Below are 27,308 nucleotides of genomic sequence, written 5' to 3'. Positions count from 1 at the left end.
GGAACTGCAGGGGAGTGTTATAGGAGGCATTTGTAAGGTAGATCTTTTAGTGACTAAATTAATCTGTGAGTAGATAGAAGCCTCCATATATCCAGGCTAATTTATTTCTGGGATAAGAAAAGTTACAAATGCCTTAAATTCGAGGATCTTTATATGTCATAACATTATTTTAATGTCTAAAGGCTTGTATTCTGTCAGAGTCTTTTGGAAAATACAGGTTATCTGTGGATCCTTAAAGACTCCCAAAGGCTCTTTGTATTCCATTTTATCTGAGTGACCCACTCCCTAGTGATGCCCTTCCCACCCTATCAAACTCAGACCTATAGGAATCTGGATATATTTAAGTTTTCTATTTCTTTAGGTTCTAAGGCACCTGACCGTCAGGGGAAAGCCCCTGCTGAATTTGGTGAAATGGTGGTACACTGCCCCACAAAGCTGAATAAATTCTCTGTGCTTATAAGTGAAAAATAAAGCTTGTTTCGAGTAGAGTTGAAGTGATTAGTAGAAAGTTCCCGAGGATCTATGAGTAGTGGATTAACTCTGCTAAACAGGTTTGCCAGCTGCCAGATGTAAAAGCCTCTTGTTTTCCTCACACATTGCCAATGGCTATGGCTCCATTTTTCATTGTCACTCGTGTTGTCTGGCTTCTGGTCAGTTAAAAAAAAAAATCCTAAATATGCATGGGATTTTTAGTATTTTGTGATTCAACCATAGATGGTTTTCTGTGTATTAAGCAAATAGTGATTTTCACCACCTTTTAAAGATAATTCTTTATTAATGTAAAGAAAATGTTATTTTTATTACTCTTCTCATTTGGAAGCTACTTTGAAATCACTGTCCTTTTACCCTCCTTATTTTTTCCGTTTTCTTTCTTTATCCTGTTTCTTTAACAGTCCTGACCGTGAGGGCACATGTAAACGGAAAATGTCATAGTAAAAAAGTTGACTTCTTTTTTGTGTGTGTGGATGTCTGAATCTTCTATGATGGAAGGTTTGGGAATAGTCAGTTTGATTTAATTTTTGGAATTTAATTAAATGGTAGTTTTATACTCTAAGGACACACAGACTTAATTAGTGAAACAGTGTTTTCAGATCTTCATGGAACAGATTTCACTTGTGTGTTTTTGTGTATAATATACAGTATTTCTTGTTTCAGTCCCATTAAAGATATCCATGATGTTTTGGAAGTGACAGTGTTTGATGAAGATGGAGATAAACCCCCTGATTTTCTTGGAAAAGTTGCCATTCCCTTGCTGTCCGTAAGTTCCCTTTGTTCATAAACAATTTGTGAATCATTTCACAGTTGATGAGTTTCTGCGAGGTAGAGTTGCTTTATCTTTGTCAGTCTAGGAAAAGAAAAAGTCTCCTAGCTATAGCAGGAAAGGACTGTTTTATTCCTTATCCTTATCTAGTATTTTCAGTAGTTTCAGATATAAGGAACATATTTTTTTCTGTATCAATCCAATATTGATTTAACTAACCAAAACATTTTGACCGGTCTTTCAATTCACTTTTAGTGTTTTCATCTTGAGATGGGAGTTTCTGTTTGGTTTCAGGAATTTAGATCTATGACTGATTTTCCATTTATTAGTGAAAAACACAGATGTATTTCTTTATAAGTCCTTATTGCACATTTCTTCAAAGATTAATTGTTGGTAGCTGTACATTTATTCTCAGTTCTACCAAAGACCGTTTTCCCAAAAGTTCTATTTGTCTTTTTAGTAGTCGTATTTGCTTTCAGTCTCAAAAAATGCTTTGTGGAAGAAAGCAGAAGCCTCTCTTGCAGAAGGAAGAGTGTTTCGACAGTCCAGTTAAAAGAGAATGCACCAGGGTCAGCTAGGAGGAAAAGCTGAATGAAAAAATACTTCTAAAATTCAGAAGAGAAAGCATCAAAGAATGCCTTTACATAGGCAAAGGAGGAAAGCTGGGGAGTGAACTCACTTGTTAATTGGACATTAATATGTGTACCAAATGTAGTCTTCTAGAAGAGAAAATTTCTGTTTTTCATCCACCCCTTAACACAATTTGTGGTAGAGTCATTATGGCTTTATCATTCAATGAGAATTTATTTCTTCCCAAAGACTTATTTTTCTAAAGCTATCTGTGCATTTTCGTGGGTGGGTCACTCTGTAATTTAACTGTGAGATGAGTCTAGCTTACCCGATATTTACAGAGGAGAAAGACTGTACCTCTTAATATCTCTTCTTCTGTTTTTGATCACTTGGTTAATTTCTCCCCCAGTTCTCCTATCTCTGTTGTTGCTCTAAGAGCCTGCCTGGAGCATCTGCTCCCTGGTACAGCCGGCTCCTGCCAAATGCTCTTAGCCTTCGGCGGCTGGCCACACAGCTCACAGAGAGGAGTTGGTAATTTGGATTCCTCTCCCACCCCCGCCTTTTTTTGATTACAACTTTGTCAGCTATTCCTGACACACTTTTAAAGAAGTCTGGAGGGGCAAGAAGCAAAGACTCTCCATAATTCAGTTTCTTCCTTCTCTTATTTTTTTTTTTGGGGGGGGGTGGTATAGACAATCCCTTAGTAGCATTTTATTTCTTGCTCGGTGAACACTACTTGTTATATCTTTAGCCTACGTCTGTTTTGTGTATAAAAGTTTTGAGTATTTGTTCTTTCCATTTGAATAATACCATCAATTGACCTCCCACCCTCCCTCTCAATGTATAATGTCTATGGGATGTCGAATTACATCTAAGAAATTACCTCCAGCAAAATCAGAGTTTCTTGCATGGGCGCTATTGGCATTTTGGGCCAGAACAATCTTTGTTATGTGGTGCTGTCCTGTGCACTGTAGAATGTCCTGCAGCCGCGGCCTCTATACAGTAGATGGCAGTGGTGCCCACCTACCCCTGCCGCTGTGACAAGCAAATATGTCTGCAGACGTTGGCAAAGATCCTGAAGGGGGACATCACTCCTAGTGGAGAACCATTGACCTAAACTAATGCATTTTTGAAAACATATCCTTCAAAATACAAGGTAGAATGTTTTCTAAAAGACCTAGTTTAAATGCAAGCACCTTTCCACTTTGACTTTTTTCAGGGTGGTGATATTTTTTTCAGGTTGCCCCAGGATCTGCTGTGCATTCGTTTGTTCAACAAATATTTAGCAAGTGGCCACTTTATGCCAGGCACTGTTTTAGGTGTTAATGCTCTAACAATGACCAGAGAAAAGCCCCCTCCTAATTTGGAGCTTGTATTATGGTTGCAGGAGACAATACTCATACATAAAACAAAAGCAATATACAGTATGTCAGATGGTAAAAAGGGAAGCAGGGGAAAGGGGTGCCAAGAATGTGGGGGGTCAGGTGCACTTTTCCAAATAAACCCCAATCTGAAAGTCTCTACCTTGTAAAGACCTCAAGGCCTGAGCTGCATTTTCCATAAGGGACTTTGGCGTCCCTTACACATTGCACTGAATAAGATGCTTCAACTGCTGCTGTTCAGTGTGACTGTTTTGGTTCAGATTTGTTTCCAATTTCTTGACCAATAAATTGGGAAAGTGATCACATCTTACAATGGATCTTTGAGGGCTCTTCTGGACTTTAAGTGGTCCATCTGCAGTATGCCCTCTTTAATTGAATTGATTCCAAACCTAATGTGTAGATATGAATATAATTTTTTAAATGTCATAACCCTCATTATACCTTGAGATTTATAAACTATTAGTTATTTTATTGATCATTCTACTTTCAAATAAGAAAACTTGGCTTAGAGGGTATGTTTTAAAATCTGCTTATTTAGGTCTAAGGTTTTTCTCTTTAGGTAGTATTTATTGAGTGATGCTTAACTATCAAGCCTTGTTTTGTGCACTTAAAATATGTTCAATCATTAATTCTCTAACAACCCAATGAAGCACGCTTTATTATTATACCTATTTACAAATGAGAACACTGAGGCACAGAAAGGATTCTGTAGCTGATAAAAGATAGAGGCAGGATTTGAATTTAGTCAATTTCCTGAGCTACTAGGAGTTACACTGCCACAGTGAGCACCTATTAAGTAAACACCATACCAATAGCAAGAGTCAAGGTGCTGTTTTGTGCAACCACTGTGCTACGTATGGGGGTGGGGTGGAGGGGTGGCAGGAGGGCCACAGAGTTGAAGAGTTGCCTGTCTTTTGGGGAGATGCCTGTGCGATGAACATACAACACCAAAATAGAAAAATAGTGCTATAGAAAAGGAATAATCCAAAATAGTGCCATAGAAAAGGGATAATCCAGTGGGGTGTGGGAGGGATTGATTTAAGTTTGGGAAGACTTTTGGAAAAGGGGAGTTAGAGCTGGGTCAGGAAGGAGTGGGGTGTTGTTGATAGTGACTGTCAGGGAGGTGAAGAGTGAAGGTCATTCCAAGCAGAGGGTAAAGCATGAGCATCGAAGCAGAGGTGCAGGGGAAACGAGGGGCCCAGGTTCGGGGTGCACATGGAGATGGCCAGGATGTCAGGGGCAGCTCATGAAGGGTTGAAGGAGGTTGGGGTTTATTCTATTAGCAGGAGCCACAGAGGGTTTTGGCCTAGGGCAGCGATATCAGAGCAGTTGACTAGGAAGAAAGTTTTGGCTCCTGTGGGAATCAAATTAAAAAGGAAGACGACTCTTCCCAGGGAAATTGGTTTAAATCCCCAGAATTAGGCACCAAGAAAACCCTTAGAATTTATATTGTGTGCTTTTAGGAGACAGACTCGTTTCTCCAGTTTTTTGTTTGTTTATTTTTAATATGACAGAGAATCATAAAAATGTATTCATTGGTGTTTCACTATTATCTCTGTAGGATGTGGAACTGTATTCGATAATACCTTATTTTATGTTTAAAAACCAAAGTTGTATGTCTTGAAGAAGAATGGGAATAATTTTTGTGAGAATGAATTTTCTTTAATCAAGTCATGAACTAAAACTTGATTTACACTTTTAGAGAAAATGCAAACTACATTTTTTAATGTCTAAGTATAAAGTATAGAACGTACTTCAATTTTTAATCTCACTCAAAATGATAATGTGCTAAGTGCATTTAAGCCGGTTAAATAAAGAGCCTGTTCTAAATTCACTATATCTTTTTAATCAGGGTGAATGTGCTAGCTGGCTATTGACTCATCTAAAATCCATATACTAAAGTAAGGTGTATTTATTAGCGGTGGTGAATTGTTCAAGTCATGTATATGTATGCTTAGACATACATCAGAATTGAAAGAATCCAGGAATGAGCTATCCTTTTATATATTTTATTTCTCTTCAATTTTTGAAAAAAAATAGTTATTTTTCAAAAATGATTATATAGATATGCAAAGCTTTTAAATCACAATTAAAAACAGTGAAAAATTGAGATTGGAATGCATTATTATATGGAAACTTCTCGTAATTACTCATTTTTACATTGCTCTTCTAATCTTTTAATCACTAGCATAGTAAATATGCACTGGAAAACAAGAAGCACATTGTAAAGTTTTAAAACATTTTGGGCAGTAGACATTATCTCCTAATAATTAGGTGATTCAATTGATTTATTTAACACTAAATGACCCTAATTCTGTCCTAAAAATCAGGCCCAAATCACTTGCAGATCATTTGTTATTATTCAACCATACATTTAACCTCTTAGAATTATCTAATGGGCCAATTTAGGAAGCCAATCTGAAAATTAGCTTTAGTGACTTAATATGAAAAAAAGGAAAAGCATGTATTTATTGTTATTTTCTAATAACTAAGAAGAAATCATCTGCAGTTTGGTGAGTACCTGTGTTCAGAAGCAAACCTGAGTCCTCTTGTACAAGGCTGGCCCACGTGGACAAGTGAATCTGTCGTCAGCAACATGGACCTTTATGCTGCCCTTACAGAGCCCAGGCGTTCTGTGTGAATCCATGTGCACAGTAACTGGCTGTACCACTAACAGCTTCACTTAATTAGTTTTATGGGACAAATTTTCTGTAATTGCTTATACCAAATAAATGCCATGCAAATCTTCATTTGCATTTCCAATTAAGTATTTGCTCAAGTTTCACCTGTGATGGGTTTGTGCATTGTAATGGACACACACAATTATAGCTTTTCAGTTTAATGCTGAAATTTAAAGTAAATAATATTGATATTTAACTTTACATTAATATTTATGGACTTATAACCAAGTTTAAAAAAAGTAATAGTAGTCTGTTGCCAACGTTTGGTTCTCTAAGACATAAATTTGGTCAGGAAACCCCATGTGAGTCAACTCCGAACCATGAGGGGTGGGTGAAAAGGAGAGAGGGATAAGTCACCTGAGAGATTATTTGATACAGACAAGACATGAATCTCAATGCAGGGCAAAAATGCTCATTTTTGAACACAAACTTTCAATTCTCTTTACCCCCTAAATTTGCCTCATTTTATGTTCCTTTAAATAAATAAATAAATAAGAAATAACAGTGAACATAAATAAATATGTCCATTGAAATAAATAATAGAAGATAAAACAAGGCAAATTTCTGTACTGGCCCTGGAAACTAGGAAAGGGTACTTTTAACATGCTGCAATGGTCCTGTACCTTATGTAATACATAGTGTGGATGATATTTGGTTAGGACAGACAAGCTGAGAGAGAAAGAATGCCTAGTGGGACACCCCAACTGTCCTACAACAAGAAGATGACAAGTATAAAGTTGAGCATATCGTGCATGATGGTAGATGTTGAATAGGCTAAACTTTCCTACTAAATGAGAGAACCTCTTGCATTGAGTCAAAGAGTAAAATCTAACTGCTGCTTCTTTGAGACATCTAAAACACAGTAATACAGAAGTGAATGAGCAAAAGTATAGCATATAACTAAATAAAAGGTAAGTCAGCAACGTGATACAGGAGGTTATTTTAGAGGTAAAATAAAAGATTGAATTATCAATAAGGTTATAGCAAACATGAACCTTTATATGAATAACTTCTTGTAGAAATATATATATATATATATACACACATATATATAAAGTACAAGAAAAATTACATTAGAATCACAAAACAATGATGTGTATTATCTACCTAGCTTTAAAAATATCAGAAACAAAAAAATAAATGTGATGTGTCTTGAAGGCCTAAGTGTTTGAAGGTGCAAATTCAAGAAGTGTTTGTTAATAATGAAGATCTCTGCATATCATTTCCCAGCTACTAAATTTCTGGGCATACTAAATTTCTGGAACCTTTTTTTTTAGAAAATTCTTAGGTGATTCTCAGGCGTAAGGGCGGTGGTTGTCAAACTTTAGAGAATGAGCAATAAGCTTTGATCTAGTGTGTTTGTGTATACATACACATAAAAATATAAAATATTATGTTCAAATACCTATTTAATGTATTCAAATATCAATCATGTAGTGGGTCTAAAATACTGCAATAGATTTTAAAAAGACAAATTATACTGCAATTACAGTACTATAAAAATAAAAATTAATAAAAATGAAACAAATAATAAACTACTTGGTGGGGAAAAAATCCCAAGTTGCTAATGTAGATACCAAAACTACAATTATAGACAATTTAGAAATTGGCCATTAAATACCATACATAAAAACTATGGAAAAGGTCCAAAAGTATTATTCAGAGGAAATTCTTACCTTGAATGGTTTTATCATTAAAGAAGAAAGGTTGGAAATTAATTAAGCATCTCAACAAAAGGAACTCAAATAAATATAATAAAACTAAGAAAATGAGAAAGGAATTGATGGAGAGAAAAATAAAGCAGTAATGTCAAAAGTATGTGAAGAGTAGATATGATTAAATGTTAGTTCCCCCCCCAAATCAGTGACACAGACAAACCATTTACAGGGTTAATGAAGAAAGAGAAAAAACGTATAATATTAAGAATGAGGAAACAATTAACAAGAAGTATAGAAGATTTCTGTAAAGAACAGTACTAAACTTTATTGAGGAATCTGAGAAAAAACAGGAATAACTATAGAGACATACCTTAGGCGAACTTGAGTGTTGTAAAGATATAAAATCTCTCCAAATGAACTGTAAATGTAATATAGTTCCACATTTGGAGAAATGAATGTGTAAAAAATAGCAAAGAAAATTATTTGAAAAAGTATAATAGAAACTTGGATATCAGGTATTAAATATATTTAGTGAAAATAATTAACCGTGGAAACATCAGAAAAAGTTATCAAATTATTTCACCCTTCTCTCCCTGCATCCCCCCCCTGCCAAGAGAAAACAACAGATCCTAATTGTTTTATGAATGAGTTTTTTCAAATCTTCAAGGGACATGCAATTTTTACATTATTTAAATTTATTAAGAACATAAAAAATGGAAAACTTATGAGTTTATTCCCTGAGACTAGAATAACTTACATTAAAAGCACAGATTTAATGAAAAGGAATATATGCCTCTCTTGGAATACCAGTAAGTTTCAACACTTTAGGAATTCTAATTGTATAATTTATATCGTTGATATATTAAAGAAAAAAAAATCTCTACATGTGGAAGAAGCAGTGATAAAATTCAATTCCTATTCTTTAATATGAAAAAAAAAAGTAACCTAATAAGCTATTAATTGGGGAGCACTTTCTTAACGCGATGCACAGTATCTGTTAGGAACATCACGAACATCCGAGTTATTGCTGAGACACTAGAGATACTCTATTTCCTCCCCTCTAAAATGAAGGTAACAAGAGTTATCTACTGCCTAGGATTGTTTGAGAATCTAATGAGTTTATACACTTATAAATTAACAATTAAAAATTAAGCCTTTTTTTCATATTCAGCCAATGCAAAATTATAAGAAAAAAGAAATGCATATTTTAATAAAAGAAACACATTATTTGCCAATTTATGTATCTGCTAGTATCAGATATTATTTATAAGCATAATGAAATAAACAAAATATTGAAATAAAAAAGATCAGTAAGATTAATATTAAGAAAACAAGATCAATTTGCTATACCCAATAGGAAAAAATTTTTAAAACGTAAAAAAGCATGAAAGACTACAATAGAAAACAACAATAACAAAAAAAGTTATAATGTCTAAGATCTATGAGAGGAAATTCTAGAACTGTACTAAAGGACTCGAAAGAAGATTAAATAATTGGAGATCATTTATTACATAATAAACTTGAAACGAGTCATGGAGAAAAGTATAATCTATTTAAAAAGTGATTTTAGAAAGAAAATTGTTGCTTATTCATCAGGGGGAATTGTGTCAGTGTGTTACACCAAACACAATAACAATTTCAAGGTGAATTAAAGATCAAACACTTGAAACAAACTCCATTAAAAAAAAAAAAGAAACCTGTTAAATAATAGGGAAGTTTTATTATAAACTGAAAAGTAGAAATGATAAGAGAAAAATCTTAAGATGTCAGTATGACCAAAACAAAAATCACGATCATACATTAAAAGACAAAGGATAGACTGATTTAAAAAAAATACTTGCAGCATATAAACAAGTGAATGATATCACTGGTATATAAGTTTTCTTTAATTGATAAGGTAAGAACAAGTCAAGCTAGCAGGAAAGTTAATTCAAAGAAGTAAAAATCCTCAACAAAAAGGCGTAGGAATGGCTCATGATTTATTCAATTATGATTACAGTGGTTAAGAATGCAGATGATGGAGCCAGACCGCCTGGGCTGACACCCTGGCTTCTCCCCTAAACTTAGGCTGTGTGATTTTTGACAAGCTACTTAACCTCTCTGTGCGGTGAGCTGGCTTGTTGGTACACTCAGCACCCAGAGTACTTGTTGTCGTGACTTTTCCCTTTCTTCTGTTCCTCCCTCTCTCTCCACCTCTCTCACTCTCTCCCCACACTTCTCACCTCATCTCTCCACTTCTTTCTCCTGGTCCTCTTCTCTCCCCAAACAAGGATTAAATGAGTTGGTAAATGTAAAGGGGTTACAACAGTCACTGGCACACTTAGAGTTTCAGCTGTCATCTTCACCACCTTGTTTTAGCAATTTCAATTAAGCAACCAGATTAACAAATACAATAACTTTTTATTATTATTATTATTATTACCAAGTGTAGAAAAAGAACATTCTCAAATGCTGTTGGAGGGAATATGATTTGGTCAAAGTCACCTTGATAAAATGGATTGAAATTTAATACACACGCATCTTTGAGGATTTATAGTCTGGGTATCTATTTTGGAGAGGCAGCTAGGGCTCAGAGAGATACAGCAATTACCCACAGACACACAGATGTTAAATGCCAGAAATGGGAATCGAATGTAAGTCTGTCTGGTTTTACAATCCTATCATGATCCACCGTTAATAAACATATGAAGAAAAAGTTCAGTCTCATTTGTTATTAAAAGGTAGATATTAAAACAACCTGAGGCCATTTTCTTCCTGTGAAATAGTTGTATATTAAATACAAAGGCCTAGGATTGACGATGTTGCAGGGAAATGGACAGACTTAATCTCTGAGGCTGGAAGTATAAATTAATACAGCATTTGAGGAAGATAAATTGATACTTGCCCAAACCATATAAATAGGCATATTCTATGGCTCAGCAGTTCCACCTTTAGGAATTTATCTTTAGGAATGCATCATGGATGCACAAAGATATCTATGTATGAATTCATCACAGTGTTCACAATTGTTAGAAACTGGAAGCAACCTTAATGAGTTACAACAGAGGATTAGTTAAGCTCATTATAAATATTCATAAGGTGAAGAACCATTCTAAATTATGTAGAAGAATCGGTTATTACATGGTGGAATGTTTCCTATACATTTTTCTAAATCTAAAAGACAAGTGATTAAAAAGAATATAAATTAAAATAAGACTAAAAATAGATGATATTTAGCAAGCAATTCCTATGTACCTGTTAATGCTTTTTGGTGATTATTTCACAACAACATCTGAGATACAGGCACTGAGATATATACCAATTTTTGTTCACATTTTTTATTCACGTCACAAAGATTAGGAAACCGAAGAACAGAGGGATTATGTAATTTATCCAAAGTTTTCCAGTCAGTCTGAGGCAGAGCCAGAATTTAAATTCAATTCATCCCCCTCTAGAGTCTCAGATATTATCCAATGATCCTATCTTCGTAAGAGAAATAACTACAAATGTACATTAAAACTGCAGATGTGTTTATTTGTTACAAAATGTTACATTATTAACATTGTATAAACACTTTTTTGTAAATTTTACAGAATTTTTAGAATTCATGTGTATTACTTTTGTGAAGATAGGTAGTATTTTGGGGAGAGAGAGCAATTGATAAGACGTGCTTGCTGCACCGTTTTGGGCCATTTCCAAAGTTCAAAGCTAGTTTTGGTTCCAGGCAGTGGATGGATGGGATGCCTCGGCAGGGAGAAGAGGTGACTTGTAAGTGCAGGAGGTTTGAGGTGAATTCCCTGCTGCCCCTACTAGTTGGTGGCTGTGCTCTGTGCAGGGCAAACAGTGAACTTGTGAACATTTTCATCCCTCATGCTGTTTGTAACTCATGTCATTGGAACCAGTCCTAATTCCAAGTGGGGACTAGAGTGTGAATTGCTACCAAGCGTATTTATTTTCCTCTTGTCCAGCCATGTGTCTGTCCTTATCACATTTTATTGGAGAGACACTTTTCATGTGCATATTCTGGGACCAACTGGTATATCATGGCGATGTCATGTGAAAGTTTTTCCCCTTTTGCATGGAATGAAAGGCATTGGATAGAATAATACTGGTTTACACCCAAATGTCCTCCATTTTCTAACTTGAAGGTCAAACAGTGCAGGAATCAATTTGATTCCTTAATTTGGATTTGGTCTTAAGTGTGTATCTTTCCTCTCTAAACCAAATGATGATTTTATTCCTTCAGATTGATTCTGATTAACTTTGCTATTGAACCTCTTGGTAACTCATTTCAGTAAATACTTTTACAGTGCAGCATAACAATGACAATTCTTTTTATAAAGTTCCAGATGACGTGAAGCTTTTTTTCTCTGCTCTCACATACCAATTTCTGTTATATGTTGATTATAAAATAGTTCAGTTTTCTAATTTAATGAATATAGCATCTCTTTGACTCAAAAATTAGTTTTACCAACATACTTTGAAAAAGCTCTTCATATTTACTGGGCTTACAGCTTATTTAAACAGATTTGATATTCTTTTATAGAGAAAAAAATTTGAATATGGGTGGTTGTGAGTTTCTCAGTAACTTATCCTCTGGGTACAAAACCCTGAATTATTACTCAGAAATGGACTTCCTATACTCTTTCATTCATTGGCTAATTTAACCAGGGATTAACTGTTAGCATGCTCTTGATTAAAACTTTATGATATCATATTGTTTCTGAAAATAATCTAAGGGACATGAAAATGTCCATTTTCCTGATTATGGACGTTTTTGTTCCTAATTAAGCTAAATCTATAGTACTTCCCTGTGGAGATGCCTTCTCAGATTGTTGCCCAATATTGTGTACTCTTCACCTATGAAAAGACGAGTGCACAGAGATGTGTGGTAAGTCAATTTGAAGCTTATCTTGAAAAACTGAAGTTAAAGACATTATCTATTATTTTATCCACGACCTTTATATTTGAGTGAGATGAAATCTCTCAGCTGTAAGCCCAGAAAGACTTCTCAAATGAAACTAAATCTTCCTTTTGTCATAAATTGAAACTGTACTCATGCTATTCCTTTTTCCTTTGCTGACTCAAAATTTAACTTTGGTTTCAATCGAAATGCTATCTCATATTTAGGAATGAAAGTGTATACAGATACTTTCCTCTAAACTTTCTTCTGACTGTGCTTTAATTATCCTATTTAATAGATGTTTTAAAATTATAAACTGTTAGAAATAATTTTCAGAGTTCTAACTTATATTAATCAATTTTAGACATTATATATATATATATGCTTAGTATTCATTTACTATTATATAAATGCTCTCATGTACGAGAGTTGGGATGTAACAGAACAAGTTTTTATCCTGTATTCTTGGGTTAGAATTATATAAAGACAGTGGAAAATGAGAATATTTTAGAAATTAGTCTCTTTTGTGACTATTTCAGTGTTGGTTATAACACTAAATAGTCAAATGAGTTCACCTGTTGTCAACCCAAATACATTACAGACTCCTCTTTCCCTTACCTGTTACCTTCTCCCAAAAGATATTTCCTGTAGCAGACAGATTGAAAAAGTGGAATCAACCAAATATTTATCAGTAGGAGAATTAATAAATTATAGTTAATTCACATTTTGAATATTACATAGCAGCTTTAAAAATGAGGCTGATCTATATGCTACTATAAATAAGTTACCAGATCATATTGATAGGTACAAAATGAAGTTGCAAAAACATAGTTTGTAACTTACCTCCTCAATCCCCCAAATTTAGATACTTTTTTCAAGTCTGTATTCATGAATATAAATTCCCAGTAAAAATTTAGGAAGGCTACAAGCCAAATTTCTATCCAGTTTATGACCAGGGGGAAATGACTGTGATGTTTGTAGAAGTTCAAAGAGATTTTAGTTTTTTTTCTGTAATTTTTAAACTTTTCTACCATTTCTTAAATTTGTAATTTGTATGTTTTAAGATAATTTTCTATTAATGTGCTAAATATGAACAGCTTTATTTATATCTCTAGCTCTGATGGCTTTAATGTCCCAAGGTGGATTCTGGGTTTTGCTGACACAATGCTAGGGATATTGAGAAACAGGAAATGGTCATTTACCAAATCATTAAAAAAAAAACCAAGAACTTTTTCTATAAAATATTTCTTTTTGTACTGATACCTCTTGTTCTTCTGTTGACCCTCTCCAACCCTTAAGAAATCATGGAAATTTTAAGATAACAGTACAATGACGGTGGGTTGAGGCAATGCTAAATTGGGCAGAAGTCAGCCTGGCAAATTGTCACGCTGTTTTTGTATTTATTTCTTTCAACTTTAACACCCACAATTTATTAAGTGAGACTGTGTATCAAAGCGGAAGCTCAGAATCCTGTTCGGACAGCGTTTGGGAAGGAAACCAGGTCTTTATGGGACACCCCCTTCCTCGTAGCCACTGGGCAGGAAAACCATCTTTCTGTATAAAACCTATTCAATCTGAGAGAGGTGGGGTGACTTTGGGAAGGAAGATGACCTCTCCCTTGTTAAGTGGAATTGCCCTGTTTCCCCCTGTGACTTAATTCAACTCAATTCCACCACTGTTTATAAGGACACTTGTTTGAATGCTTGTAGTGACAGCAATAGTCATTTAAAATATGGCTCAGATTACATGCCCACAAATTTCCTATATGATTTAAATTTCTCATCATTATAATCCCAAACAGAGCTTTTGATAAACTCAAGGTTTGCTGATGCCCTTTTAGAGTTAACAGGTATACTTCTTAAAACCAGAAGTTTAATCATACACATACTATTACTGTGTATGATAAAAGCATGGCTGCTCTCAAATCTAAAAAGAGAGTGATTAAATCAGGCTAATTAACATAACCTAAATGGGAGCCGAATAGTTTCCAAAATGATACAGGAGATGTTTTTCTTAGATGTTTTACATGCTGAGGTCCACAGGTAGATAGATGTACGGACCCAATGTGACACTCTGGCAGAGACAGAGGCTATCAGAGGAATGTGTTTATTGTGAAGATTTGTCCACACTTTGTGCATTGTGAATGTTTTTGGATTTTGACCTCAACTTTGGTTAGGCTAATTTAGATATTTAATTTGCATTGTTTCCTGGCTAGTGAAACACTGATCATTTGTTCAAATCAGTTCCTTTATTTCTTTAAAATACTTTAATAACCTTTTTTGGAGAATAATTTTAGATTTACAGAAAAGTTGTAAAGAGAATACAGAGAGCTCTCATATACCTCTCAGCCAGTTTTTCCTAATGTTAACATATTATTATAATACATTTGTTAAAACTAAGAAAAATACTAAAAACAAAACTGACTCTGGTACATTAGTATTAACTAAAATCTGATCTTTCTTTGGATTTCACCAGTTTTTGCACTAATGTTCTTTTTCTGTTCCAGGATCTGATCCAGGGTACTAAATTGCATTCAGGCATTTTATCTCCTTAGTCTCTTCTGATCTATGACAATTTCCTATCTTTCCTTTTTTCCCATGACCTTGATAGTCATGGGGCATATTAGCCAGGAATTTTGTAGAATATTCATCATTTCTGATTATATGAAAATGTGTAACCTCTGGGATTTTGGAAGGAAAAGTCTGTGTAATCCATTCATGATTTGCACCAATAATTTTCCATCAACACACCAGTTTCAGCCTGGGAATTTTTACTTCATCTTCCTATCAGTTACAACAGTACTCTAAGATTCAGGTGATTTATGATAGACTTATTATTTACTTCATCGTTATAATTCCACATTCTCAACTTTGCCAAAATTAGTTCTGGTTATTGGGTCAAAACCACATAGAAAGTTTGCTCCAATATGTATTTTATCTTTCATTTGTGACAGATTAGAGATGGACAGCCAAATTGTTACGTATTGAAGAATAAAGATTTAGAACAAGCTTTTAAAGGAGTTATTTACTTAGAGATGGACCTCATATATAATCCGGTAAGTCTAACTGGGCCATAGCTCCCAGCTCTTCTGTACCTAAAATAAAAGGTGACCAGCCTTTAGAGACTCATCAGTGTAAAATATTTCAGAATTGTTGCAGCTGGAGAGAGGGGAGAAGAGTGTTTCGAAACTCAGCCATAATATTGATGTTGAACATCTCAGCTTTCAATTCGTATTAACCCTGTTGAGTCAGCAGAATTGATGGTGTTAATTGTCAATATATGTAAATGTTAAGGAATAAATAAAAAAGTTAAAATTATTTTTATATGATCTATACATTATATAAAATTAATATGATATACAATCTATATATAACCTATGTAATAACTATATATAATATATAATAAAATGTGTATATGAGGGTACTTCGAAAAGTTCATGGAAAAGTAGAATTAAAAGGTAATACAGATCTTTCTATGAACTTTTTGAAGCACCCGCAGATCTATAGTCTTAAATTCTCAATTAATGCTGGAACTCTGGGCACGTGTTCGGCATGAGGGCGTGTTGTTTCTTCTTCTTTCCATGTCCTTCCTTTTCCCTTCAAGATCGTAGATGCGTGTTACACAACAGATCCCATTCACCTGGCACTTTCTTCTGTCAAGCACTTGTATATAAATTTACACACAGGTAAAACCTGAGTTGAAGAAAAAAGAAGGGTAGAGCCTTAACTAGAAAATATTTTGGCAAAGTAATTTTTTTAGTTGTTCATCTGATATAGTGAAGGACTTGAATTTTATTCTTTGAGGTTTTCCTGAGTCTGGTGGTTTGAACAAGTCACTAAATCCCTCTGAGCCTCAGTTTATTCCCTGGAAAATGGGGCTAAGATGGCCCATCTAACTTATTTTTCTAAGTCATTGAAAGGAAATGAGTATCTCTGTGGAAAAGGTTTTTTTTTTTTTTTTTTTTTTTAGTGAGCTGAAAACTGATATACTGATATTCACATGCCAGGTATTATTCGTGAAATCTTAGCTCAAAATGATGTGAGAGAGAAATTTTATCTTTTAGAGATGTTAGTTTGAGAACTTCATGAACCTCAGTCTCTGCAGTGGTTTAAAATAACTCCACTGAATAAGCAAAGTGGAGACAACACTCTCCCAGGAATTCTCACGAAATGAGATCATGAGAAACACATGCAGAGCACAGGGGTATCCGCCACGTCTACACTGCCTGCTAAAGGCCTCAGGGTCAGAAGGTATTGGGTTCCATGTCCTTCCCAGTCATTAGGATGAAAACAAGAAAAACAAAGTCCATATACTCATAAATGCTGTCCTTTTTAATAATGATGTCTTTGTAGGTCAAGGCAAGTATTAGGACCTTTACTCCCAGAGAAAAGCGCTTTGTTGAAGACAGCCGCAAGCTGTCCAAAAAGGTAGGTCGGTGTGGTGAGCTGACTTGTTGGTGCACTCAGCACCCAGCACCCAAAGTACTTGTCACAACTTGCTTTCTTCTCTTCCTCCCTCTGTCCCCTCCTTTCTCTCCTCATCTCTCCACTTCTTTCTCCTTGTCCTCTTATCTCCCAAAACAAGGTCTTCAGCTCAATAAGAAAGGGAAGACTTAAAACATATCTCTTGGCTGAAGCAGAAGGAGTCAGCTCCCATTATTCCCCTGAGTCATTCTATCAACAGTCCTGAGAGTCGAGATCCCATAACTGTCCTCATGGGTTTGCTTGCCCTGCCTGCCCTCCTTCCCCCACAGCACAGCCTCTCGGCCCTTCGGAGTCTCAGGGAGGCATGCTGCCTGTTGAGTCTGTAACGGAATCACCCAGCGGATCCTGAGTGACTTCTGGCCTCAGAGTCACCCATGGCTGCCCCTGCCACTTTTGTGTGGTCTAAATTTGGGATGTGTTGGCATTTCACCTCCTATTGAATCAACTGTCTCTCCCTCTGCCTGTTGCCCTTAATTCCTCTCTCATCAGTTGAACAGAAAGTGAAGATCAGGACCTAGTATGGGAAGTGTCATATTTTTTTGCCATGACCTTTACATTTTTCGAGTCCCTCCCTGTACTATTCAGGCACAATTCAGGATTTCACTCTGTACCTATTGTCCTTCAGTTGTGCAGCAAAGAACAAAGTGTCCCCTTTTTAAAGTGTTTATTACTTCCAGCACTTCCTCTGGGGTGAGCAGCTGTGGATTGCATAAAGCAGTTAAATATAAAGCCATCTTATCTTCCTTCTGTTTCCATGAACTTCTGGACGCACTTGAGAAAGGCCTTAAGCGTCTTCTGAAAGGAAGCGTCTGCGTGTTTTGTTTTGGTCTGCCACAACACTGAGTGTAATATTGATTTTGTGTAATCTGAGTAAATGTCTTATTTTTTTATTATTATTATTGCCTTTCACTCTGTTTACTTGAAAGTTAAAACCTGACTTGAGGTAGGTTGGGTGGCTGCTTTGCAAACAAGTTGAAATGAATCTGTCTACAACTGGGAGAAAAGACATTTCCTTTGCAAAACACAACCTCTACGTGGGGTGGTTTTGGGCTCAGAGAGCACCAGGATATTTGAGGCTGAAATCTTGGAGTATGTTAAGACTCTCCCCATGTGCCTTTCATCACCTAATACCCCCAAATTTTCATAAAGTTGAAACATGCTTACGTTAAAAATACTCAAAAGCACTTACTATGTGGCTGGCACTTTTCTAAGCCCTTTAATTCCATCAACAACTTGGAAGATTAGAACTAATATCAACCCTATTTTATGAGAGAGGTTAAGTAACTTGCCCAAGGCTGCACAGATAGGAAGTTGGGGAACTGGATTCCCTTCCCAGAATTCTTACAGATTTCTGGACTAGGTGAATCATAACACTTCTGTGTTTCTACCGTAAATCTATCCATTTGCTTCCAAACTAAACAACATACTCATTCCCATTCTTTGTCTGTCTCTTTCTAGATCTCTTTGTGTTTCTGTATCACACACACACACACACACACACACACACACACACACACACACACACACACACACACACACACACACACACACACACACACACACACACACAGACACCACCCCAGAGATATACCCACACCAAGTACGTGGCTGCTGTAGCTTTTACCAGCTCAGTTTTCTGCTGAACATTATTGAAACAGGCTATTATTCTTCATCAAATAAGCTACAAAATGCATTGGATTTTTTTCCCCTATATGGATTCTTGTATTTAAAAAAGAATTTTAGGAGTATCTGGATTTTTCCTTTCTATACATTTTTTTTAATTGGCAGCCATACAGAATATAATTTAAATGATCAGTCTACCTGATCTAAAGGGAATATTTGGAGTATTTAAAGGTAGCTCCCATTTTTTCTTTTCTTTTTTTATGTTCAGATCTTATCAAGAGATGTAGAGCGCGTGAAAAGAATCACTATGGCAATCTGGAATACAATACAGTTCCTTAAAAGCTGCTTCCAGTGGGAATCCACATGGAGAAGTACAGTAGCATTCGTGGTAAGCTTCCTTTGATATTCACATTCAAAAGATTTGCTGCTTATTTGTATTCATTCATCTTTCTAAAATATAGTACAGCATAGGTGATCATGTAAGTGTTGTCTCTCTAAGACCATACTTAGGTCAAATTTACCATTGAAAATCCCATAAATTACTCACATATTACTTACGTATCATCCCTTGGTAGGTTTAAGAGAGCCACTTATTCTATGTATTTTTTAATATTTCTGTAGTTTTTATTAACGCCATGGTTGTGTAGTCCCTGCATTGTGTATACTTCACTCCTGTGTTATTTTTTTTTAATGGCAGCTGAGAAATCACATGACTAAATTATAACTAAGTTGCTATAATTTATGTTTTAAGTGAATCATTCACAAATGTTGACACTAGAAACATTTATTCATATGTATCAAGCCACTTGGGACATAACTGGTCACCTCAAGTCACCATTTGACTCAACACTGGAAAGGAGCACCACTTGTGTATGTGAAATACGCTCTTTTCTCTGGTGACATTTGCCCATCTTTATGAACATAATAAAATCAGAGAATCAAAGAGCTGCAAGAGTTCTTAAAGCCACCTAAGTCTACCAGTGAGAGTCCAATAATCTTGGAAGGACTTCAAAGTTGGCACAGTGCCCTTACTTTCCATCTCTGGGCATTCTCCCTCATTTGTAGAGGGACATGTCCTTGATCAGGTTGGTGATGTCAGCAATGGGAGGAGAAACCACCGATTTCTCCCAACTGAATCTTGTCCATTCGGTATGTATTATGCCATAAATTTCTGTACAGTGCAAAAATCACTATCTAGACTAATATAAGTGGTCTAAATGAATATAGGTCATGATCCTTGGTTAGTCTGATTTCTGTATTTTATGTGGTTCTTCTGTCTCCTGTTTTCAGCTGTCAGAATATCCTCAATGTTATCTCCTACCCCACAGACATAGGCTCATGAAAAAATATGCATCAGTTCAAGATGACAGTGGGTTTAAGGTCATTCCCACATTTTTTAAGCAATATCAGCTCCATAAGAGGTGTCGTCTGCCATTGAAGAGCACTTTGGTCCAGTTTATTTTAGCTTTTTCATTGCCTCAGGATGCAGAGGATGTATGCTGCCTGCAGTATTGACCTGTAATGTACTTTTTCTACTGTTGGAAGTTGCTAAAACATTTGGCCTTAATAAAAGCATTAATAAGGATTTTATTAATCCTCATCTGTCATTGTCTTGGCATGTATTCGTTCTCTTCCCTTTCTCACGTTCTCCTCAGCTGGTGGCTTCATATGTTGGGTTCCTCTTCAACCTCCCTAGCTCCACTTCCTGCCTGAATTCCCTTTCAAAACTTTTCATTGAATGTTCTGTGCAGTTCTGGGCAAAAGAGGAAAGTGAACGCAATCGGTGGCTTCTTCCAGTCAGCACCCCAGCCAGCTGCCGCAAAGAGGAGAGGATTTCCTCTTTTCTCGAGTTTAGTTTCTGGCTCTGTGATGTTAGAAAAACAGAAATCTGTTGCCCTGGATTTTGTAGGGGGATGACAGAAATGATTAATGGGCTGCTGGCCTGATCTGAAGAAAGATTAGAACAAATGAATAGAAATAGGCTGTCTAATAGAGGGGTCTTCTAAACGGGAAGGGAGCCTTGGCAGTGGTACTTGTCCACTGCCTGCTCCCTGAGCCAGTCCTCCCTGCTGGACACCCCATCTCTGCCAGGGTGGCAAGCACAGGCTGCCACGCTGCACTTTCCAATCTCTGAGCCCCACAGAAAGGAAGATGAAGGCGGTGGTTTCGCTGCTTTTCCAAAATGTGATTTTGCAAGGATACCTGGGTTTATGACACTGTGAGCGGCTCTACTGTATGTGTGTATGTGTGTAGGGGACATTTCCCATTGGACATCATTGAAAAAAATGCAGAGTCAGTTAGAAATGCCATATATGTAAATTCTATCTTTTGTTTGTCCTGAAGATACTGGAATGAAAAGTGCTCACTTAAACCCTTTTTCAGTTTTAATTCGAAGCTCTGCTTTGAAAGTTTATACCACATTTGTGTTCACCAGCTGTGGTGAAGCTCAGAGACACTGCAGACACAGTGAGGCAGGTAGTGCCCTTCCCTAAGCTGATGAAATATAATTTTATTAAAAACTGGTTTTGTTACTATGACCATGATGGTCATTCCAAAACCATTTCTGCTATTAAAGCAAGAGACTATAAAGAGATTCGTTTTGTGAACAAAATAAAAAATATATTTTAGTTTCCTCTGCTTTTATTTTTTAAAATAAGATTATGGGTAGTCAAGCTCTTATTATGTTTGTTTGTTTGTTTGTTTGTTTTTTAAACATTTGCTTTGGATCTTGCCTATAGACTTGTCAGCTTCCTGGAGAGTTCTGATGGAGGTCACACACCTGGTGGTGGCTACTGGCTGTAGTGTTGTGTCCCTGCATCTGTGGGACTCTATTGTGGGTTGTCTTTCTGCAAAGTGTTGGATCCTCAGGTGGCCTGGGTCAGAGAGTGAGGTAGGGAGGCCATGAAGCAGAAGCCCAGCCTCTTCTCTGCTTTATCACAATGAGCATGCTGCATGGGTCAGAGGTGGTGCACACTGACTCGTGTTCCGTGATCTGCTGAGGGTAGAATGCAGCTCCTGGTCTTTATTTATCAGTGTGACATTTTGTTCATGCTCCAACTGCTTGCCTTGGCATTCCAGGGCAGAACAATTTTGTAGTGGTAGGAAACAAAGTTTTAAGCCAAGGACTTGTTCAATGAACATATTATATTTGAAGGCTCTTCTCCCATATTTAAAATTAGGATGAGTGATATTTGAGGGTTCACTGCACTGTTGTAAAAGGCACCATTTTGGCTAAATCAGTCCCTGGTGGCCTCTTCCTTCCCTTAGAAGTACAGGAAGTGACACTCGCACCACCAGCCAAGGGCAGAACTGAAGTGATATTTTTTCTTCTGTTTTGTGAAAAGACATAAAATAGCCTACTAACTTCATGTTCTGGTCTCTATTTTCAGATGATGCAAAACATGTATGTTGTAGAATCTTGTTTAGTATATTCTGGCTATTAATATTAATGCTACAAAAGCAAACCATGCATTTTCCAAGGATTCCTATTATGCACGTGTGTATGGATGTATCATATCTCGTTGAAAGCAGCAGTTAAAGGAAAACAGGTTCACATGATGTCTGCTCAGAAGTGGATGAACCAACAGGAGAAAATTTATATTGTTGGACTGTCCAAGCATAAACCTCCTCCACTATGGGATTTATTCCCTCTGCATCTTCTTGGGTGATTGTATTCCCAACACTGAGAGAAAAAAAGTTCTTTAATTCACAGACACCTGCTATGTTAATGTTGCTGCATACTGTTAAATTCATAGTTACAGTAAGAAACTAAATTTGAGCTTTTTTAATGTGGTCAGACCATTACAAATCATGTTTGTGCAGGCTCAATATTTTTATTAGTAGGAATATCAAAAATCTTTCTTATTCTGTCTATTGAGTCTTTCTCCTTCCCCTATGTTTTCTGGGTATTTGGACGTATTGCCTTTTATAAGCTTTATTTAATGATTTGTACCAAATTGAATATGTATTTTTTATGTTTTTCTTCTCAAAGTCACATTCTTGACTTTCCTAGTTGAAAGACAAATTAATATGAGATGTCAATTTATTGATAGAGGCCAAATATAACTAAAACGTCTTGCCTAGAAATAAGTGCATCTGTGTATTTCTCTAGGAATAGATTTGTAAATATACATGGTATTTGGTAGATATGTACATGGTCATTCCCACACACACTTTGAACTCTAGGGATATAAATAGCTCGTGTTATTTAGTGCTTATTCTGTATCAGACACTGTTCCAAGCATTTTACAAATGTTAACTCACTTAGTTCTCACAACAGACTGTTGATATAGGTGCTGATTGCTATCTTCTTTTTACAGATGAGAAAAATGAGCCTACAGAGGTTAAGTAAAGTGTCAGAGCTCATATGTTTTTAAGAAGTGGAGCTGGGATAAACCCAGCCATCTGGCTTTAGAATCCATGTACTTAACCACTTGGCTATACTGCCTCTCATTAATGCCCAGGATGCAGTATTTTTTGTTCTTGTGTTTAGATAATGATGTTATGAGCAATCATACTGATCATTTCAGATACGTATTTAGACGTTATGTATGGGAGTTGAGCCTGTTCCAAGATGCTTCAAGGGAAAGAAACCTTTATTATATGGGTGGGAATAACTCTAAGGCACATCTACTTTATTCATAAGTGATGAGGCCAAAATTAAAGGAGGAAAAGGTGGAAATGTCTGTAACGTCACTGGGGCACAGCCCAGACTCTGGGAATCACATGGTATGACATCCTTGGAATCCAGCTGGGTGGTCTAGAAAACCCTAGTGCCTGATCATAGACTGATCCCCAAGTTAGAGTCTGAGTTATTTTTCCCTCACTTTTCGGGGATGCTCTTAGATGCTGTAGAAGGGTTTTCAAGGGGAGAAGAAAATAAAGGCTGAAAATACCTAACTGAAGAGATCATGGAAGGAATCTGTGCTTTTCAAGTTTTCTTTAAGAATTCCAAGTTGTTTGGAATGAGGGATAGGTGTAGAAAGGAGTCACTATCTACATTAACACATTTCTTTAAAATATCTTAAAACAATCAGAGAAGTCTGTATTTCTAGTGTGTGGGGGGGCGTCTTTTCTATATCCCTGGGTCTCAGTGCAATTATATTATTTGATGGCAATGAAGATGAATTTGTTCTCAAAAGATAATTTTGCATTGTGATATTTGCTTGTATTGGAGAACCAATTATGGCTATGAGTTTTATTTATTTTATTTCATTTGGCTATTATGTACTTCTATCTTATAAACTAAACCTTAATATTGTCTGTAAAAGACCTAAAGTTCTATTGTGATATAAATGCATTTTTCATATGATAAAATAGCATTTACTTGATAGATGGTATCATCAGAAGGTTATTTTAAATAGCAAGGTCTCCTGATGCTTTTGCAATAGCATTGCATGTATGTAGTTTTATTTTTCCACCAATCTTCAAGGCACACACCTATCGCATCAAGGGAGGCAAGTCTGTGGAGCATTGATGGATTCCTTGTTTTATTAAATTTTTACTTGGATGTTTGATGTTAAAAAGTAATCTAAATCTACCATATATCAATGGGTATCTTCATAAAGCTATGATTTTAACATCTGTGACTTTTTTCCTTAATATTTTTGAGTGTAGAGAAATGAAGAATTTATTCTTCAAAGTTGACAGGGCCTGAAATACGATACATAATTTAAGGCATCAATCAACCTCCCTCCAATAAGGTTAAAAAATACAACTCTCCACTTTCTTAGTGTTATCCCATATTTAATACCTATAATAGTCTTAGCTTTTAGAGATCCTAGAATATTGAGAAATGTGAAATAATTCTACATTGAACTTAGAAACAACAGCAGTGGTAACAGAATTGACCAATACATAGGCACGTGTATGTGTACACACAAACACACTCCCCCACACTAAGAAGAAGAGGACATTTGAGAAATGATGCTGATCAAGTGTCTTTGATGCTTTAGATATTTATGTGTTAACTGTGTCTAAAAGACTTTTTCTTTAAGTTCTGTCACCAACTTATTCACAACTACATGCACCTGCATTTGATTAAACTCTTTCGGTGGCTATTTCCACATCCACTAGAAGTCACAATTAGATGTGCAAAGCAAATGTCACTGCCTGTTTGGTAGGTATTTGTGCGGTTGGAGCTAAAACATTAACAGTAGTATTTCAGTAAAGCTTTAAAAAAGAAATTCCACAGTTATAATAACAATTTTATATGAAGGGGAGGATTATTTTAACACACACACATGCAAAGTGTATATGTATATTAAATGCTTAAAATATTTGACATTTTATTATTTGTTTTAACATTGATGATTTCCAAAATCTTCCTTCTCATGGAAATCTATAAAACATACTTTCAAAAATATTTTAAAGTTTTTCGTTCAGCATTTTTTTCATAGGAACAATCCATCATTGCATTGTGATTATAATTTTTACAGCATAATTGCACCTTCTATTGACAACTTCTCAGGCATTAACTAATTATGCCATTTAATAAAATTACAGGAATTGCATTAAAAAGATTATCTGTTAAAAATTTAAAAGGACACTGTTAGCTATTTTAGCATATTTTCATGTTTATATTTTCAACTTTATAATTGAATTGCACTTCCAGACAGAATCATAGGTAGTCTGATTCAAATCACTTGGTATTTTGAAACATCCCAATTTTAACTAGTAAAAATTAGATCTTTATTGTTATTTTTTTTGATCTTGGAACAGCATACATTGCCATATTTGCACAACCCTGTTAGATAATGAGCGAATGGTTAACTTCCCCTTTTGGATAATAGGTCCAGTCCCTGTATGGGAACGCTCTGTCACTCCTTCTGCCTCCTCTGAACTTTCCATTGGGTGCACCTGCCAGCTCACCTCGTCTGCCTTCTCTGAGCTTTCTAGTTAGGAGCACTTGTCTTTTGCAGGTTTCAGTGGGTTCAGTCTAGTTCACTCTGCTCTCCAGAGATATCCTACTGTTCATTTGAACTTGGTCCTGATTTTCTGATCTTAAATCAGCTAATGCTTGGCCACAGCTAATGCTTGACCACCTTCTTCAAGTTTTCCCCTCGTCCTCCTTCCTCTCCACAACCACGGATGGACGAGAGCATCTCATACACTCTTAGCTATTGAGAAGCAAAGATGAAATTTTCCTACTGGATAGTCATCAGTCCATCTGTCTCCTTCCCCTATTTTCCTGTCTCCCTCTCTCTTCTCCTCCTCTCTCCCCACCTGCCTACTCCTCCCAGCCTCTCTCCAGCACCTCTTCATCTCCTTTGCCCTCCTCCTCTACTTCTCCCAAATTCTTTCCTTCTCCCCCCACTTACATTTGAAACCAACAGGTAATCTTTTGATGATTAAAGCATATCATAAGAAAAATGTGCCCTTTGGGGATCAAATTAGGTAATAAGCATGAAGTATTTCAAAAATATAACTGAGCTACAAGTGTGGGTAGGAATTATTTTCTGATGTAACGATTGGTAAGTGATGATGTTGCTCTTATAATTCAGAGAAAGGCCTTACTAAAATACACACACATACACACACACACACATACACACACACAATTTCACTGCAAAGGGTGTGTTGAATGAGGACTTGTTGAGGACCTGCTCAGTGACAGGGTAGAAATGCAAACCTTGGTATTATGTGCTGTGATTAATGTTCAAAAATCAACAATTTCTAGGGCTGATTAATGTGCATGGAACCACCAAATGTCAAAGTATGGAGAGTTTTACCTTCAAGGCTGTGGTGTAGTACTCTTTGTGCTTGACCTAATACATTAAGTTTTTCATACCCAAAATGGAAGCGATTTCGCTTTGATGACCTAAAACTTCAAGTTAATGGCATATATTAAAGAATTATGCAGAATAACACAATATATGATTAAATGATTGTTTTAGTATATTGTGAGCTATAGAATGGAAAAACCCAGACTTCTGTTTTTGTGTATATCCTTACTGCTTAAGATAGTGTTGTGTACACAACAGGCATCTAATCAATGCTTCCTGGAAGAGTGCTAAAACTGTCTGTTACTAGATGTTGCTTTCTTTTTATTCCAACTCCTATGATTATAGCAGCCTGTGGCCCCATCAGTAGGTAAAATCCAGACACAACCTAACAAACTCATCATAACCTTGTTTGATATGCATTTTCCTGGCTTTTTTTCTGACCTTGTCCATCAAGGAGTTGTCCTAATTAGCGGCAGCAAAATGGCAAAAAGGCGGCCAGCAGTGGGAGGGTTTTGGGAGGAAGAAGGAAGCTGATAAGTCTCTAACCAGAATCAACAGCCCTGAATCGGGGATATCTTATTTTTGATTCTTGTAGAACTGACTGCTTTTTCTCCCCTTCCATTTGTTTCTGTATGTGACACCTGGATGTGCAAACATTTTGGGTGATGCAAAAACGGAAAAGAATATTTAGAAATAGAGAGAGAGGACTAGACTAGTGTGTATGAAAACCCTGGGTAGGTTTTGACCTGTTGAAGAATGATGCTCAGTACTTATATTTCTGGCTAATTTGATATTGCCTTTTCTGGCAGTCAGAGCTTTGTTGTTTGTTTCTAAGCTGTCATTTTTATTGGTCTCTCTGGCTGATCTTTTGGGGCTCCCCATCAGGTGGCGTGTGCTCTCCATTGTCTGGCAGGGCTTGGCAAGCAGAGGGCCTTTTATTGCTGTGTGATGTGGGCGTGCTTGCTGGGGTAGCCTGTAATTAGACCCACCACAGGTGACAGTTACAAGAAAGCCCAGTAATCATTCTATTGCCTGATCTGATG

The 27,308-nt window shown here is 36.2% G+C and overlaps 1 protein-coding gene across 4 annotated transcripts in view; it reads left to right on the top strand.

Annotated features, from left to right (window-relative positions):
- The window catches only part of MCTP2 (multiple C2 and transmembrane domain containing 2), a 185,183-nt gene that overhangs the window by 82,183 nt on the left and 75,692 nt on the right, over positions 1 to 27,308 (top strand). For all 4 annotated transcript variants that reach the window (XM_063089286.1, XM_063089283.1, XM_063089282.1 and 1 more), the window contains exons 13-16: positions 1,156 to 1,258; positions 15,388 to 15,489; positions 16,787 to 16,861; positions 18,810 to 18,929. In XM_063089286.1, the coding sequence (XP_062945356.1) occupies positions 1,156 to 1,258; positions 15,388 to 15,489; positions 16,787 to 16,861; positions 18,810 to 18,929 (400 nt within the window). The remainder of the gene's footprint in view (positions 1 to 1,155; positions 1,259 to 15,387; positions 15,490 to 16,786; positions 16,862 to 18,809; positions 18,930 to 27,308) is intronic.

This window comes from Cynocephalus volans, chromosome 3, assembly GCF_027409185.1.
Source record: "Cynocephalus volans isolate mCynVol1 chromosome 3, mCynVol1.pri, whole genome shotgun sequence".
In the NCBI taxonomy this organism is placed as follows: Eukaryota; Metazoa; Chordata; class Mammalia; order Dermoptera; family Cynocephalidae; genus Cynocephalus; species Cynocephalus volans.
Note: the sequence above shows the minus strand (reverse complement) of the source record. Positions and strands in the feature narration are given on the sequence as shown.